This window comes from Pan troglodytes, chromosome 17 (genome assembly GCF_028858775.2).
Source record: "Pan troglodytes isolate AG18354 chromosome 17, NHGRI_mPanTro3-v2.0_pri, whole genome shotgun sequence".
NCBI classification, from domain to species: Eukaryota; Metazoa; Chordata; class Mammalia; order Primates; family Hominidae; genus Pan; species Pan troglodytes.
Genome location: NC_072415.2, coordinates 64,643,185 through 64,662,102, shown reverse-complemented (window position 1 = coordinate 64,662,102; position 18,918 = coordinate 64,643,185). Strand labels below are relative to the sequence as shown.

At 36.2% G+C, this 18,918-nt stretch overlaps 1 protein-coding gene across 2 annotated transcripts; it reads right to left on the bottom strand.

Moving 5' to 3' along the window:
• Positions 1-3,940: 3,940 nt before the first annotated feature.
• Positions 3,941-15,670, bottom strand: DYNAP (dynactin associated protein). Of its 2 annotated transcripts, none has more exons than XM_016933232.2 (3): positions 15,563-15,670; positions 12,100-12,224; positions 3,941-5,621 (listed from the first exon to the last, which is right to left on the bottom strand). In XM_016933232.2, exons 1-3 carry the CDS (start codon positions 15,579-15,581, stop codon positions 5,289-5,291), a joined length of 477 nt encoding a protein of 158 aa, XP_016788721.1. In that variant the 5' UTR covers positions 15,582-15,670; the 3' UTR covers positions 3,941-5,288. The 2 variants fall into 2 exon arrangements, with proteins under 2 accessions (XP_016788721.1, XP_016788720.1); XM_016933231.2 differs by lacking the exon at positions 15,563-15,670 and adding an exon at positions 8,338-8,502 and having other exon boundaries at positions 12,100-12,234.
• Between the last annotated feature and the right edge of the window lie 3,248 nt (positions 15,671-18,918).

Genomic DNA, 18,918 nt, shown 5'->3' with positions numbered 1-18,918 from the left:
CCTAGATTATTCTAATAGCTAAAAATATCCACTAGTGTAGCTAACCATGTATTGGGGAATCTAAACTTGTATAATTTACACATGAATTAGGTATATATTTTATCAAAACTATACAATGTTGAGTCCCTCCTTGCCAATAGGTAACACAGTGCTTAATGACACTTTAGCCAGTCTATAATTTTTCTTTCTTTTGTTATTAACAGTCTTATTTTGGCATTTAGGCCCCAATCTTGACCAACTAAAATAAAAATAAAAACAAATCCTTTAATCTCAAATTCAATTCACTACTCATTTCCTTCCTTTCTCCATCTGGGTCCATATTATTTTCTCCAGTATCTCGAAGATACTGAGGATGTACCAAGGATAGCACACAGATCATGTGGGTGTGGGAATCTTTTATCTGAGTCACCTCTTCCCCTTCTCTCTTATAAACTCTAGCTCCCACCAGTTGGGAGCAGGGAAGAAGGATAACAAAGGCAAAAGTGGTTTAGCTGTGATTCCAGACAGCTTCACCCTTTGCTGGTGGCCTATACCCATATGGTCTTCACTGTATGAGGGGCATGTACAATTTTTGGGGTGGGTGCTGTATTCAGCTTCACTCCAGCCCTTCTGTAGCTGAAGACCCTATTAAACTCTACTAATGTCCTTAGCACTACCAGCAATCTCAACACATCCAGGAGTCTTTTCCTTACCCCAGAGGCTGACAAGGTCAAATACTTCTGCCCCTTCATTAACCCCATGCTCCTTTATCTGCAGCTAAGGTTACTCAGATTCTCTTCCTACCTTTAAGAGCCTCACAGATGCTGCCATCGGGGGATGTTGCCATGGCTTTCTTAAGTAGATTCCAGTAAGGTCCCTTTAAACCCTGCTGGTAAGGTTACTCCAACCAATGAACCAACCTTCTTCCTTCTCTCCTTCCTCCCTGTTTTCATGCTTTCCTTGCTTCCCACCGGCAGTGCTCATCAGTTCCAGCTACTCTGCTCTGCTCCTTGCTAGCACTTGCTGTTCAGTACTTTTTACTGTCAAGGTTTCTTATTTTGGTTTGTTTTGTTTTTTTTAACTATTATAATAGTGCAGTATGTCTCACTGTGGTTTTAATGACTAATAATGATGAGCATCATTTTGTGTAGTTACTTGCCATGCATATGTTTTCTTTGATGAATTGTCTGTTCAAATCATTCGCTTATTTTAATAGGTTGTCTTTTTGTCTATTGGTATGAATTCTGCATATATTCTAGCTATAAGTCCAGTGTTAGATATTTTGTAAATATTTTTCCCAATTTGTAGGTCAAATTTTCATTTTACTGAGAGTGTTTTTTGAGGAGGAAAAGTTACTAATTTTGGTGGAGTCAATTTATAACATTTTCTTTTATGAATTGTGCTTTTGTTATCAAATACAAGAAATGTTTGCCAAACCAAAGACCACGAAGATTTTCTCTTACGTTTTCTTATAGAAATTTCCTAGTCCTAGGTTTTACATTTAGGTCTATAATCTATCTTGAGTTACTTTTTGAAAGTGTGGGAAGTATGAGTCAAGGATCTTTTAAAAAGATATGCATATTTACATACACTGAAAAATTAGACAGTTGTACATATGTATGTATGTGTATAAAATTGCCCAATTGTTCAGCACCAACTATTGAAGACTATTCTTTTCTTACTGAATTGCCTTTGGACATTTGTCAAAGTTGAATTGACCATATGTTTGTAGATCTCTTTCTAGATTCTCTATTCTGGTCCACTGATCTATGCTTCTTTCCATTTACCAATATAACATTCTTGATTGCTGTAATTTATGGTAAGTCTTGAAATCATTACTGTGATTCTTTCAGCTTTTCTTTTTCAGAATTGTTTTAGCTATTCTAGTTCCTTCCCATTTCCACATAAAGTTTAAAACCAGTTTCTTGATTTCACAGAAAATATTCCTGATATTTTGATTGGGATTACACTGAAACTCCAGACCAATGTGGAGAAATCTGAACATCACAACATTGACTCTTCCAATCCATTAACACAGTATATTTCTCTATTTAGGTCTTCTCTGATTTCTTTCAAAAGTGCTTTGTAGTTTTCAGCAGATAGCTCTTGCACATATTCAGTTAGATTTATATCTATGCATATCATGTTTTGTGCTATTGGAAATGGTACTAGCAACTCTAATAGTACATAGAAATACAATTGATTTTTGTCTGTTGACTTTACATCCTACACCTTCACTCAACTTGTTAATTGTAGAAGCTATTTTGAAGATTCTATGGATTCTCTTATTTTTTATTTTTATTGGTGGAGAATATAATCTATTTTTATTATATTTACTGATATATTAATATATTTCTTTTTTGATATTAATTTATTTTTTAAAGATTAAGATATGATTGATGAAAAATTTGTATATTTTATATACTTAAGGTGGAAAACATGTTTTATTTTTTTCATAAACACAGCAATTCCCAGGAATACAATATGGTGTTTTCATATAAGTATACCTTTGTAATGATTCCCGCAATTGAGCTAATTAACATATTTTTTCACCTGACATAATTATCATTTTTCTTGTGTTCGTGTTGGGAACACTTGAGATCTATTACCTTAGCAATTTTCAAGTATGCAATACATTATTATTAACTATAGATACCATACTGTACATTAGATCTCTGGAACTTATTCATCTTATAACTGATAGTTTGTACCCTTTGACCCGTATCTGCCTATTTTCTCTATCCACCATCCACTGGAAACCACCTTTCTACTCTCTGTTTCTCTAAGTTTGACTATTTTAGATTCCACATGTAAGTAATATCAAGCAATATTTGTCTTTCTGTGTCTGGTCTATGTTATTTAGCATAATAGACTCCAAGTTAATTCATGTTGTTGCAAATGTCAGGCTTTCCTTCTTTATAAAAGCTGAATAGTATTCCATTGTGCATACATATATAGTATATATGTATCATATATATAAATTGTGTGCATATATATGTAAATTGTGTGTATATATATACACATATGTACATGTGTGTACATTATACTTTATATACACATGTACATATGTATGTATGTATATAAGATTGCTCAATTGTTCAGCACCAACTATTGAAAAGACTATTCTTTTCCCACTGAATTGCCTTTGGACATTTGTCAAAGTTGAATTGACCATATGTTTGTAGATCTCTTTCTAGATTCTCTATTCTGGTCCATTGATCTATGCTTCTTTCCATTTACCAATATAACACTCTTGATTGCTGTAATTTATGGTGTGTATACACACGCACACATTGGAATATTATTCAGCCTTTAAAAGTCTGAATATAGACAAATATTTTATATATATATATATATATATATATATATATATATATAACATGTTCTTTATCCATTCATTCACTGATGGAAGCTTAGATTGGTCCCATATCTTGACTACTGTGAATAATACTGAAGTGAACATGGAAGTGCAGATATCTCTTCAAGACACTGATTTCATACCAAGCAGTGGGATTGTTGGATCATATGGTAGTTCTGTTTTTAATTTTTTGAGGAACCTCCATACTATTGTCCATAATGGCTTTATTAATTCACATTCTCACCAACAGTGTACAAGGGTCCCTTATTCTCCACATCCTCAATAACATTTGTTATCTCTTTACTTTTTGATAATAGTCAAACTAACAGCTGTGAGGTGATATCTCATAGTGGTTTTAACTCTAAATTCCCTGATGGTTAGTGCTGTTAACCACCTTTTCACATACCTGTTGGCCATTTGTATGTCCTCTTTGGGAAAATGTATATTCCAATCTTTAGCCCATTTTTAAATCAGGTTATTTGTTTTTTTGCTATTGAGTTATGTGAATGCCTGATATATTTTAGATATTAACCACTTATTAGATATATAATTTTCAAATATTTTCTCCTATTCTGCAGGCTGCCTTTTCATTTCATTCCCTTTGCTTTGCAGAAGCTTTTAATGTAGGCAATAATGTTATGTTAGCAAGAACTAGACTCACATATTGTATAATTTCAATTTTGGGGAACAGCGAGTGTGGCGAGTAGTTGTAGGCTAGTATTACTGGTGATAACTAAAAGTTAACTTAATATAGAACAGGTTATTTTGATGACTGATGCTAGTTCTATCAAGTTTTAAGTGGTAATGGTGGCATTTGTAGTTGCAGGTTCGGATGTGTTGACAAAAAGAGTCAAACTCTGTAAAATATTTTAAGAGATTAATTCTGAGCCAAATATGAGTGACCATGGCTCATGACACAGCCCTCAGGAGGTCCTGAGAACATGTGTCCAAAGTGGCTAGGGTACAGTTTGGTTTTATATATTTTTAGGGAGATAAGAGACATCAATCAAATACATTTAAGAAATACATTGGCTTGGTTCAGAAAGGCAGGACAACTCAAAGTTGGGGCTTCCAGGCTATAGGTAAATTTAAACATGTTCTTGTTGACAATTGGTTTAGTTTATTTGAAGACCTGAGATCCATGGAAAGGAATGTTCAGGTTAAGATAAAGGACTGTGGAGATCAAGTTTTATTGTGCAGAGGAATCTCTCAGAAAGCAGACTTCAGAGAGAGAGCAGGTTGTAAAGTGTTTCTTATTAGACCTAAAAGGGTGCCTGGCTCTTAGTTGATTATCTCCTGGATCTGGAAAGAAAGGAAGGAAAACAAAGGGGAAAGGATATTCTCTATAGAATGTGGAGTTTCTCCACAAGAGACTTTGCAGGACAATTTCAAGGTATGGCAAGGAAATATATTTTGGGGTAAAACATTTTGATTTTTTTCCCTTGTTATGCCAGAGTCAGATTAGAAAGTAAGTCACAATATACAGGGTTAAATAAAACCCATCTGATGAGAATTTATGGTTTGTAGGGCATGACTCCCCATACCCCTTAGAAAGGAATTTGGGCAAGATAAAAAATCAGAGCTTAGTCCTCAGATGAATAGGTGGAGATTATACATTGTTGGAAAAGAGTGATGAGCATTGTTACTGTAGGCTAAGTAGAAGTTACAGTAGTTATAGGTTAAGTGGAAGTGGTTGCAGATTGAGTTGAAGGGAATGTAGTTGTTGATTCAGTCAAAGAGATGGTCGAAGTGGTGATTATTTGAGTTGTCAAGTAAGTTGAAGTTGAAGTAGGACTTGATTTTGTTGAAGTTGTAACGGTTATAGAGTCTGTTAAAGTGACTGCAGCCATGATTCCACTTGAAGTGATAGGAGTAGCTATTATAGTTGCAAACTGATTTGAAGTGGTAGAGGTTGAAGTTTCAGTTGAAGTGATGGCTATGGCTGTTCAAATTATAATTGATCGGTAGGTGCAACAGTTATAGGTTCTGTGGAAGTGGTGGCAGCTGTAGCTGTTGAAGTTGTAGTTTCAGTGGCTGTACTTGCAGGTACAGTTGAAGTGGTGTTCATTGTAGGTGGACAAGTAGGAGAGGGTGTTCCAGGTTTGACAGTCACACAGTCTCCATCATTTGTGGATAGCTGGATAACAATGGAGGAATTGGCAGATCCTTTGTTATTCACCAAGCATATTATAAGTACTCCAATTGCTGTCATTATCACACAGGCTAAGAGACAAGCCAGGAAGACTTTCCACATAGACCAGTCATTGCGGCAATATTCTTTTACCTAAGCATGTATATAAAAATATCAGCAATGAAAAACAAAAATGCTTGTAATTTATCATCTCTTTTATATTACTTATAACTTATTGGGTTAACATCATTTGAGTCACTATGTGTCTCTGAAAGATGGGCTTGAAGTCCATGTTTTCATGCAGGTGGAAATAATTGTCTGCTGCCCCTTACATTAGAAGAAAGACAAATCTGCAAAATCTCATCTTCTCTTATTCTATTTTCCATTTGTCTTTTTTCTTTTTAACAGACTTTATTTTTAGAGCAGTTTTAGGTTGACAGCAAAACTAAGCAGGAAATACAGAGATTTCCCACATCCCTCCTGCCCTCACACATGTTCAGCCTCACCAATTGTCAACTTCTCCCATCAGAGTAGAACATTTGTTACAATTAATGAACCTACAATGATATACCATTATCAGATTACTTTAGGGTTCACTCTTGGTGGTGTATACTCTATGGGTTTGGACAACTATATGATGACATGTATTTACCATTATAGTATCATGCAGAGCAGTCTCACTGCCCTAAAAAATCCTCTGTATTCCTCTTATTCTTTCCTCTCTCACCCCTACCTTTTTTTTAATGTGAGAACAACATCTCATATTGTTGTTGAGAAGATTAAAAATAACATTGATAAAGTCACTAGTTTTCAAAAGTATTATTTTTGTTTTGGATGCAGTATAATATAGAATTTAGAATTTAGAAACAAGGGCTTTGGAGTCCAACAGATTATCTCACTATTACCTGGATGAAAGCAAGATCTTCCAGGAATAGAATACAAAACTCATACCTTTCAGACAGAATAGAGTAGGTCTGAAATATTACAAAATATGTGCCATGGTATTTGTTGGAAGACTAGAGTTTCATGAAAAGCCTGATGACAGGAAGACAGCAGCGAAAGAATGAGGGGAATGGTCACCAAGGCCAGGGAAATGAGGGCTACTAAGACCAAGTTAGCCCTGGGACAAATAACGTCCTCTTTCCTTGATGGGAAGCACTGAAAAGGAGGTTCAAGAAAAGAAAGTGGCAAAAAGGCTTATGTACATCTGGGAGAGGAGTCTATAATACTGCATCACACAAACTTAAAAAGAGCCCTTTAGTGGAATAAAATGCACATGATCAGACAAAAGGAAACTAAGTTCTCCTCCTGCTTTGGCCCCTTCTGGCAAAAACCGTATGAGTTCTAGCAACTCTCTAAACTTTCCTGAGCCATATTTTCCCTAATTGTTAAATGATTTAATGGGACTAGATCAGTCATTCTCATCACTAGTTGTACATTAGATTCATCTGGGTAGCTTTTAAAAACCATTGTTGTATGGGCCCCACCCCCCAGAGTTTCTGATTTAATTAGTCTGGGGTGGGGCTCAGGCACTTGATTTGGTCTTAAACAGTCCCCAGGTGATTCTAATATGCAGTCGAGTTTAAGAACCAGCAGAGGCTGGGCATGGAGGTTCATGCTTGTAATCCTAGCATTTGGGGAGGCTGAAGTGGGTGGATCCCTTGAGCCCAGGAGGTTGAGACCAGCCTGGGCTACATGGCAAGACCTCAACTCTACAAAAAATACAAAAATTAGCCAGGCATGGTGGCATATGCATGTGGTCCTAGCTACTTAGCACGCTGAGATGGGAGGATTGTTTAAGCCCAGAAGGTTGAAGCTGCAGTGAGACATGATTGTGCCACTGCGCTCCAGCCTAGGTGACAAGAGTGAGAACCTGCCTCAAAAAAACAAAAAATAAAAAATAAAAATAAAAAAAAGAGCTAGCAGACTCAATGTTATTGAAGACTTCCTTCAATTCCATGATTGATATGGATTACTTTACCTCTGCAAACAAGAAGAAACATTTTCTAACTCCATCCTACTGAGCTTACTTATTCTTTCGCATTGTCCCAGAAACAGTATAAAGTTCATATTGTTTTGTCCAGAATCAAGAAACAAGCCTCAGAGGCTCTCTACTGAGTCTCTATAGCAAGACTAAGCAGCGAAAGGAAGGAATTCCAGAGTCTGGGGAATCAAACCAAACTGCCAAGCCATATTGGTAATTTATAGTCAATGTTAAATTTCTATACAAGGGCTGAAGACTTAAAGATACAGTCGTGAGGTAAAGTTCATTCAGCCTACAGGACATGAGGTCAGGAACCAAGGAGAGCTGAGTCTGGTCTCCAAAGCTAGTGGAGATGCTCCAGAGAACAGTAAGGTTTCTGTGTTAAGGTCGTATACACCAGACGCCAGAACCCAGGGAGCTAAAGAAAGTACCACACACAGGTTCGGAGGCTGCACAGAGTAAGAAAATAAGGTGATCGCCAAAAGAATAGGACCCATGAAACTTTAAATATGACAGTCTCCCATCAGAGTCTAATGGTGAATTAAACCCTAATATTGCCAACATTCTTATTCATCTGCCCCTCCCTAACCTTGCATTTGCACCTTACACTTATTCCTTTGATTTTCATGTATGTTCTCTATCTATTATAGATGTTTGAGTCCCCGATTAGAATGTTAGCTCTTGGAAAACAGAAACTAGCAAATATTTATTTTCTTGTGAATTGCCTCACAGTGACTTGTACCTATACTGAGAATACAGCAAATGCTTAATACAAATATAAATGAATTAAGTAATTAAGTACATTTCTTGGGAAAGAATAGGCAAAGTACATGCCCATATAGAGCACATCCCAACTTGAATAAAAGCTCCCGTGCTACACATTACCTGTGTGTTACAGGATTCTGACTGTAGACATCTTGAATGTGCAAGGACTCCTGGGTTCACACAGACCCCAGTTAAGTTGGGAGAGACATCACTGGTTATATCATTTGAAGGTAGACACCAGCATATGGAACTGTGAGCCTCTTGGTCATTTGGATGTGTGATTGGCTACAAAGGCAGAGTGGAAGTGAGTAGGAAGCCTAGGAAACCATGGTGTTGAGTTGCTAAAATAAAATTCTTCTATCAAAAGTACCTAAGAGTATGACTTTTAAAAGGAATAAATGTTTTCTTATCCCCTGAAGATAAAAAAATCTAGACAGATTATTATATATTATACTTTAACTAATTTTGGTAGGTTACTAAAGTTCTAGTTCAGGAATGTGTATCCTCTTCCTCATGATATTACATAAATGGATCGAATATCCTTATGTTGCAAGCTGCTGTATGTGGAGCATATATTAAGAAGCCTCTATAAGGAAGAGGATGGTGAGCTGAAGTCCTTGCATCTTATTGGGTACAACCTGTTCAGGTCATTTTGGAAATGAAAATATTGAAGTGAAAAGAGTTGAAATGATTTGTCATCATGACACAACAGCTAGCACAGGAGCTCAGACCTTCCGGTGTTAAGGCCCATGTACTCCACTACACTATACTAGGAATAGTATATTCTTATGCTATGCCATACTATGCTAATACAGTAATGTAGTATATACTATACTACATGATACTAGTGAAAAATTCTTACACAAAGTGACTGCTTTACATAATTCATACCATGCTCTATCCAATGGAACTTGCAAGCCTATGGCAGTGACACAGAAGACAAATCATTTGTCGAATTTGCAGTATGTTTTTGCTGGGTTCCTCTTGGGCATAGAGCAATGTAAAAACAGTCCACAACAATACAGGTCTCTACTCTCAAGGAGTCTATTTGCTAACAGGGAGGCAAAACAGGTTAGTGTATAATTAACAAATAAATGCAATAATTGTAAATTATTCAGAAAAAGAGGTAAATAAGGATTGAAAACAACTGAGTTGGCAGGGAAAGACTTTAGGGAAGGGGTGTGTTAAAAGAGGGGAAGGATAAGATAAAGTGAACATGAGAGAGGAGTAGATTCAGGAATTTATGGATCTTGTGGAAAAGTTTTTTGTTTTGTTCTGTTTTGTTTTGTTGAGATGGGATCTCTCTCTGTAACCCAGGCTGCAGTGAAGAGACACAGTCATGGTTCACTGAAACCTCGACCTCCCAAGGCTCAAGCAGTCCTCTCATCTCAGCCTTCTGAGTAGCCAATGACTATAGGCATATGCCTTCATGCTCATCTAATTATTTTTGATGTTATTTTTCGTAGCGATGGGGTCTCCATATGTTGCTCAGGATGGTCTAGATCTCCTGGGCTCAAGCACTCCTCTGGCTCTGCCCTCTCAAGGTGCTGGCATTGTAAGCATGAGCTTCTGTACCCAGCCAAAAGTTTTGATACATATCAAACATAATGTAGAATGATCTAAGGCTCTTCATCTCACAGGATGATAACGTTTACTTTCTAGCTGTGAATCAAGGTTATCTTTGGCCACTCCTATCAGCTTCAAAAGGAGAATACTAAAATTACCCACTTACAGATTTGCTCATATGATCACTGAGTAAATAACTGCCAAATGCTTGTAGCAATGTCTGGCACATAATACCCACTGAATATGTGTTAACTATCATTCTTGTTATTAGTAATAGTATTTTAATTACTACCGCTACTGCCACTAGTTGTCTTTGTGTTGATTTAATAACCCATTACTAATAGTTATAGAAATTACTGGCCAACCAACCAGTGAGTTCCATGAAAACTGTCAAACCAGAATGATACATAATCATTGACCCATTAGGAATTATTAAAAATACAAAAATATAAAATTGTCATTAAATATAGTTAAGATGGGATACTCCTGGCAGTGGACAATTAGCTAAGTTAATTTTTTCTGTAAGTATAATATAAAAGAAATAGATATCAGTCCCATGTTTATCAAATATGAATAAACAAAATTCTACCTACTATTCATTATGCAAATTTGAATAAGTTGAATTTATCTTTGTTAATACCCTTGCTTATTTAACTAGGTGCTGATCCTGTTGTTTTCATTACATCCAATTTGCTTGTGGCTGGTGAACCTGAACATTTTAATGCCTTTGCAAACAAAGTGAAACTCACTCAGTGGGGCAGTTTCCCAGAATTTTCTGGCCCTGTTAGAATCCCGGCCCTTTCAGAGAGGAAGGTGATGGGTGGGTCTACACTAAGGATGGGGAACCTGTGATCTAGGCCCAGTTTGCAGCCTAAGTAATAATTTTACTGTGTCAGGTTGCTCTGACTCTTACTACAGGTGGAGTCTCTATTCAAAACTGGAAGAGTTGAAGAGCTGTAAATAATGTTTAACCAGCATTAGCATAATCAGCATTAGCTAATAATGGCCACAGGCAACTGAAATGCATTAGTTGTACTTAACTAAAGTACATTCGGTAAGTTTTTTACCCAGACTTTATAAGGATTAACTTGAGATTTCTTAGATCCCTAACAGAAAAACAAGGACACCAAAATTTATTTTCTGTGTGTTTATAATCTTCAAATACTTTTTAAATTCCATTATAGAATTTGGTTTGAAGAGAAAAATATTGTTATATCTATGCCTGAATAATATAATAAAGTAAAATATTTAGTCAGCTATCCAGATATATGCTGTAAAAAAAAGCAATGTAAGCTAATATTTGTAAACATCTTTACATTTGTTATTATCTAGAAAAACTATCAAGATGATACATACCTGACCAAGGATAATTTTTTTTTCCATCTGAGTATCTGGACATCTTGAAGATCCAATTACAGTGTTGCCTGAGCAACTGACCAAGCAGACTTCCAGACACCAGCCCAGGGAGTGAAGATCTTGGTTCTTTTGGTGAACCAGAAATCCTCTATAGGATTCTTGTATTAACACTTACTGAGAAACAGGACTTTCTTCTTTGGTTTATCTCATGAGTTACACAGGCTGATTACCACAGCTCCATATGACAAAAGCAAGCTATTTCTTCACATGTGTTTCATTCATTCTGCTGGCAGTGAATTTTAACTCACTATTTTAATTCTCATTACATGTCCTTCCTTTTCTGAAGTCAAAGATTATTTGGTTGGATATAAATAGATACATAAAATCTGTATATGATACAGATATATGATTATGATAACTATACACTGAAGGCTTTGTTTTTGGTATAAAAATATTTTTTAAAAAGCAGACAAAATAGTCATATTTTGACACAGAGCAGGTATTTTTGGAAGTTTTCTTTCTTAGGAATATTAATATCTAGAATTAATATCTGGTTTTTCAGCATATTAAGAAATCTGAGTTCTGACAGGTCTAAAAATTCTAAGCATCCAATTGTAAAAATAGAACTTAATAAATAAACACTGACATCATTGGAGTTTATGTTTACATGAAGGTGAATATAGAAAGTTAAATGGATCTATTTGTATATCCTATGGCCATAGAAACATTTCTAATACTTTATAGCTATATATATTTAAAGTAATACCTAAATATATAACATAGCAAAATAAAACATGAAAGTTACAGCACAAAAATTGATGCAGGGTTGCTCTTTATTTTGGAGAAGAATGCAAAATTATGATGTTGGCTAGATAGTAATAAAGAGATTAAACTGCTTTTAAATGCTGAAAATGAAACTGTAATATAGGCAAACTATCAAAATGGAGCAAGGACACTCACCGGCTGGTTTTCAGAGTGCTCAACGTTCAATATGTATTTTCCATGCTTTCTGTCCATTCTTGAGCTGCCAATATCACAAGCTTCTCTCCAAGAATATTTTTCAATTTGTTCATTGCCCTTTATATCTGCAACCATGAAACAATTAAAACACTGGTGGAAATCAACTATGATGCGTCAGTACAAGTGTGGATTAAACTAAATACTAATTATTCACTAAAACAGGATCCACCTTAGAGGAGGAAATGAAATGTTAACTGCAGAAAGACACAAGAAAACCAGTACTTCCTCTGAAAGCTTTTGTGACTACTCCCTCTGAAAACCTTACATTATTCTTCCGTCTCTCCTCTTTAGTCCCATCATTCAGGAACTCACCTTTTATTTTAGGACCGACCCCAGAAAAACGTTCTGAGATACAAATTTATCATTGCTTGCTTTCTACTCAAGCACAAAAGCCTCTCTCCCCTTGTTGGCACCATCTCTTAGGTACCCATGACCTTAGGGACACTTCACCTTTTCAGTCCCTGGGTTGGTGTCTGGAAGTCTCTTTGGTCAGTTGCTCAAGCAATTCACACTCATTAAAAATGATTAGAATCAATTTCCTAGGTAATAATGTCAAAGGAGTGATGGAATATTGAAAATCTTTAAGAAGAGGGTTTTTTTATTTTGGTCAAAAAATCTAGTTTGTCTTAAATTGTAAAATGATCAATTCTTGTATTGGTTTATTCACTCAACAAGTGAGAATATTGAGTTTCAAAAGTGTGCCAGGTATGTTTGTAGTGCAGAAAGTTCCATAATAAAAAAAAAAATTCCTATTCTCTTTGTATATGACACTTTTGGATTCTGAATATTTTTAAAGTTTAATCTTTGAAATTTCTCTTATAAATGTATTCAATACCTTCAGCTTGTAAGTTTTACCCTCAAGCTGTAGAATATAAAGAACATGGAAAGCTCTCAAGGAATTGAAAAACTGGGGAAAAAAATTGTTCTAAAGAGGAGTTTAAAATATGATGATTTGCTACAACACAGATGAACCTTGAGGACATTGTGCTAATTGAAATAAGTCATCACAAAAAAGACAAATACTGTAAATTTCACTTATATAACATACCTAGAATAGTCAAAATCATAGAGACAGAAAGTAGAATGTTGGTTGCCAGGGGCTGGGAGGAGGCGGAAATGGGGAGTTATTGTTTAATGAATACACAATTTCAGTTTGGGATGATAAAAAGAGATCTGGAAATGGGTGGCAGTGATGGTTGCAGAATATTGTGAATGTATTTAATACTCTTAACTGTATACTTAAAATGATTAAGATAATGAACTTTGTGTTATGTGTATTTTACCACAATTTAAAAAGTGAAACACAAACAAAAACATAAAGATTTACTCTTCTTGAAGCAAAGCAAACAGCCATGGGGTACAAGGGACCAACATGGGTTGAAGGTGCCAATAATATTAAAAATGACTTTTGAATGACTTTTTGATTGACTTTTTGATTCATTTGAAAATCAGAAGAACATAATTAAACCAATAATATATATTAATTATATATTTTAAAAATATTACTACAATTTTATTCTGCAAAAACATTTCATTTGGCAGTAGAGCCACATAGCCACAGTGGAAGTGAAACTCCATTACTATTGATGGCATCCACACATTACATCAATGGCATAAAGAGTGGAAGATTATTCTTGTCACTGGAGTCTCACCCTCACAGTCTCTAACCGGCCAAGCAGTTACATGACTCAGCCACAAAATTTGGGAGAAAATTTTAAAATTTAAAATCAAAAGGAATAGTAACATAAAAATGAGACAACACATTGTTCTATAGCTAAATATACCATGTGAAAGTCAGATTTTTATTTTGCAAAGAATATTTCTTCACCATGTATTATGAACAATTCTTTGAATGCCTCAATCTAAACCTTAACAGAAAAAGCAGAGCACACCTGGATTGTTAGAATGACAGACAGCATGGATACCTCTCATTACCTTCTCAGAGTCGCCAATAAAGGATCTTTGTTCTGAGCAGGATTTATAACCAAAAAGAAATCTGAAAGTCTTGTTGGCTGACATGTGTTTGAGAGAACTCTGATAGCTGGCCATTTTTTCCACTCTAAGGCGGCAAGGGGAGGGCGCTGTTTTTCAGTCATCCAATAAAGAAGTGAATTGGCTGTTGTCTCAAAGCCTAGGTCAAAGTTGATTTTTTAAAATCATCTTACTCAAAAATTTTCTTACCTGAAATTTTGATATGCTCTGATTATTATTTCTTTGGTCTACTGATAAACTGAGAGCCAACATGACAGCTTCGGCCATGTGATCTTAGACATTTTAGGGAAAGGGATTATTATATTTCATCTTTTTTCAGACACAGAGTTTCAAAGCCTAAGTAAAATGCTGACATGCAACCCAAAAAGCATGAAAGATCCTTGTGAAAAAAATAGAAACTGAACAATACATTTCCAAACTGCCCTGTCAAAATTACCAAAGAAATTTGAACCAATCATTAAAAGTAAGAATAAAAACTGAAACATTCTGTAAATTCATATATTTTTTCACAACACAATTAGCATGTTCTTTATTGTATTTTTTACAAAGCTGAGCCAATACTTATATCAAGTATTCCTTTACTGAATCAAAAGTAATGAAACAGTATTTAAGCAATAAAATTGGATTAGAAAAATTAGTCCTATTCAAAATAGAAACTTCAGGAGGAAAACATGTTTTGATTTACATCACTGAATTTTCCAATTCCAAATGTAAAGTTTACTTATAAATTTTAAATATGGTTATACTGACAAAGCACAGTCTTCCATTAATTTATTCCCAACTGGAGGCCGGGCGCGGTGGCTCACACCTGTAATCCCAGCACTTTGGGAGGCTGAGGTGGGCGAATCACCTGAGGTCAGGAGTTCAAGATCAGCCTGGCCAACATAATGAAACCCTGTCTCTAAAAAAATACAAAAATTAGCCGGGCATGATGACGGATGCCTGTAATCTCAGCTACTCAGGAGGCTGGGGCAGAAGAATTGCTTGTACCCAGGAGGCAGAGGTTGCAGTGAGCCGAGATCTGCTATCACACTCCAGCTTGGGTGACAGAGCAAGACTCCGTCTCAAAAAAAAAAAAAAAAAGTTATTCCCAACTGTTTATTGAGTGCCTAATGTATCACAGGCATGTCTGAAAACTGGATATCAAATTAGTAGCAACCAAGACAGACAAGACCTCTGCTTACAGTCTATTCTTTCTTTATCGAAAGCTTGACTTTTGATTTTAACTTTCAAATTTGTTTGAAGTGTTACTATTTTTGTTCAATCAAAGAGAATGTTCTCTTTTAGCTTTTTGTATGTTGGAATTAGAGAAAGGACCATAATGATAAATATATAACAACTTCCACAGAATAAAAGGCAACTGTATAATTCACCTGTGATTGAGCACAGCGACTAGGAATTCATGACTTACCTAGAAGTTGGTATTCCATTTTTGGGTGACTTTTGCTGTTTGAAAGTTCTTTCTCCTATAGATCCAAAATTTTCCTTGTCTCTCTGGCTGACTTACACCCTGATCCTCCTATACGGAGAGACCCAAAATACACTATTTTTTCTTCAGAATATGGATATACAATCCCTGATACACAATTTCAGAAATCCAAAAGGCTTTGCAAACTGAAAATTAATTTGTATGTTTGGCATAAATTTATTTGGCAGTAAAAATTAATATAAACAAGAATATTTTGGGTCTTTAATAAACTTAGCATGGTTATTTATATGTTCAATTACAAAAAATATTAATGTGTGTTTCGGGCTACTAACACGTGTTGTGTAATATGCAATATATGTACCATATTTCATAAAATTTAAAAAAATTTGAATTATGAAACATATTTAACTCAAGCTTTTCACATGAGGTATGATGGGTTTGTAGAAACTTTACATTTTTTTTATAGCCAGGACCTCACTGTGTTGCCCAGGCTGGACATGAACTCCTGGGCTCAAGCAACCCTCCCACCTCCGCATCCCAAGTAGCAGGAACTCCAGTTGTGCGCTATCACACTCATTTGTGTAAAATTTTACAATTTTTTAAAGACAGTTACGTCCCTCCTTATTCTCATCGTGCTGGAAAACTATTTCATAAAAGACTTGAATTAGTAAACTGACTCTCATGACTGCCATTTTAAAACTGTGAATGAGAAGAAAATATAGCTTCATCAATTGTGAAAAAATATACCATTCTGATGGGAAATGTTGATGATGGGGGAGGCTATGCATGTGGCAGGGACCATCAAAACATATTTTTCCTCTCTGTACCTTTTACTCAATTTTCATGTGAATCTAAAACTACTCTAAAAAATAAAGTATATTTGAAAAAAGAAGAAAATAATAGCTTTAATTGCTGGATCACAGGAAATGGTGCTACCCTTAGGCAATCTCTGACATAGATTTGATTTTACCATAATATTACTGACATTATAGAAACGTTTATGTCCCTTCCAATTGGTGTACCACACTGCTCAAAGCTAATCTTTGTAATACCTACAAGAATTAAGTAGTAGTATCCCCACTTTTCTGATGACACATGTATGCTTTCAGTGACCTTTTACAAACTCAAGTTAAGATTAGAGTGTGTGGCTCTCAAGATAACCATTCGTTTCTTGTCTGTGGCCATTTATTAGTGTCTAGTGTGTACCACACTGAGCCCTAAGAAGGATGGGGGGAAAAGGGAAAGACAACTCAGAGCTTGAATTCACTGTCAAGATCATACAACTTTGGCACCTTTAGAGATTCTGATGACATGTATCAAGATTCATCAGGGAGGTATGGATATTTACTGGAAGCATGGCCAGGGTGGTGCTGCCACCTGGAATTAGACCGGCCCATGAAAACAGAGATGGCTGGAATTCAGGTTTCTAAATAACACAGAATTTAGCAACTCCCAGGGTGGAGACATGTCTCATCATCCTTGCTGACTCTCCAAGTTCTGTCCAAGCATGAGACAAATGTTAGGACGTTCACAGAGTATGAGGATCAGCAATCAGCTGTGTGGGCCTTATTTTTGTGAACATCAAGGCCCCAGCTTTTGGAGCTGAGGTTTATCCATCAGTGGGACTACAGTTTTCAGGGATGAACACAAAAAGATTAAGGCAGGGATCCAGGCCTCATGAAAAAATTGCGGCAGATAGACTGCTTATTAGAATCAGAGCTCAGAATGAAACTCTCAGAAAATGTCAGGTTTAAAAGATGGGGCAAATAGAGAAACTGGGATTCATAAGGTCCAGAACCGTAACTAGGTTATCAGATCTGGACCCGAGATTGGGGTCAACTCAACCTAGGAACAGAGTGGGGTGCAAGGGCTCAGCAGTGGAACATCATAGCCCTGTTCAGGGCTGCAGTAGCCAGGCTCGGTGTACAGTGGGCAGTGCAAACCCAGCAGTCTCAGAGTTCAAAGTTAGGACTTGGCTCCTTTCATCCACCTCACTGTGGATGGAGAATGGGGTGGTAAAAGACGAGAGCTCACAAAGCTGGAGCAGCTCATAGAAGTCGTACCTGAGTCAGGTTTGGATATGGAACAATGATGGGAACTAAGGCAGGACTGAAGAAGGCTGTGATGAATTCAGCTCAGAGGAGCTGGTGAGGAGCAGCAGGTAGGCAGGATAGTGAGAGGAAGTGAGAATTAACCACTGAGACAGTGTTCAAAATATTAGGAAAGCAAAGGAAGTGATCTTTGAGGGATGAAGCTGGTGACAGTTTGGAAGAGGCAAGTTCACATCCAAATCTTAAAGGTCCTCAGTGCACATGGATGGACAGAGAGAAGGAAGGAGAAATTGTAGAAGAGAGAAGCAAAGACCACCATGAAGTGGTAGAAAGAGGCAAGGCACTGGGGGAAAGTAGGAAGAGTGGTCTGGAGGTAGAGTAAAAGCTAGAATGAAAATCGGTATTAACTAGATTACATAGGCAAAGAGGAAAGAAATGTCAGGATGTGAATTTTAAAATATGAATTGAAAAATGAACAATACAATAGTCTTTGGAGCAAGAAAATACATGAAAATTAGATGTAGAATAACTAGTTTTATGGCCTTAGTGTTAGTTAAAAAAAAAAAGAAAATATTATAAATATCCCTAAATTAATTTAGATTTTAATACAATCTAGTCACACTGTTAACTGCCCTTTATGTCCCTTGTTGGGCATTGGATGTTGAAATAGAAATAAGGATTGCACCCTCACACCTGAGGAGGACCACATATGATAGTCCTCCCAGTTTCATGTTTGCCCCTCTTTGATTCATTCCTCTCAAGGTAGCCAGAATACTGTTTCCAAAATGTTAGCCTGTTTATATCACCATCCTGCTCAAAACCCCTAAACAGCATCCACTGCTCCAAGTCAAAGTCTTCTCATGGCCCACATGTCTCTGAACTTTCTGCCTGCCTCTGAATCCCCATCCTGCACTATTTTACACATCACATACCATGCCCCAGCCACACCATTTTTAAAAAATGCATTAAGAAATATTGTAACTACACAAAAAGGTATAAATAGCCACATTCCCATTGCTAAATAGCCACATTCCTATTGCCCAGTTTAAGTGATAACATTGTTTTACATGCAATGAGAGCTACTCTGTCCCTGGGCCTGAGCACAGTTCCCTCCTGCCCTTCTCTCTCTTCCTACCAGGTATCACAACTCTCCTTAATTGCTGTTTATATTTCCCATGGATGTTTTAATGTTTTAATATATTCCAAAAATATATAGTATAGTTTACATGGTTTAAAATTTCTATGAATCCTATTATACTGTATTTTTTCACAATGCAGGTGTGGAGT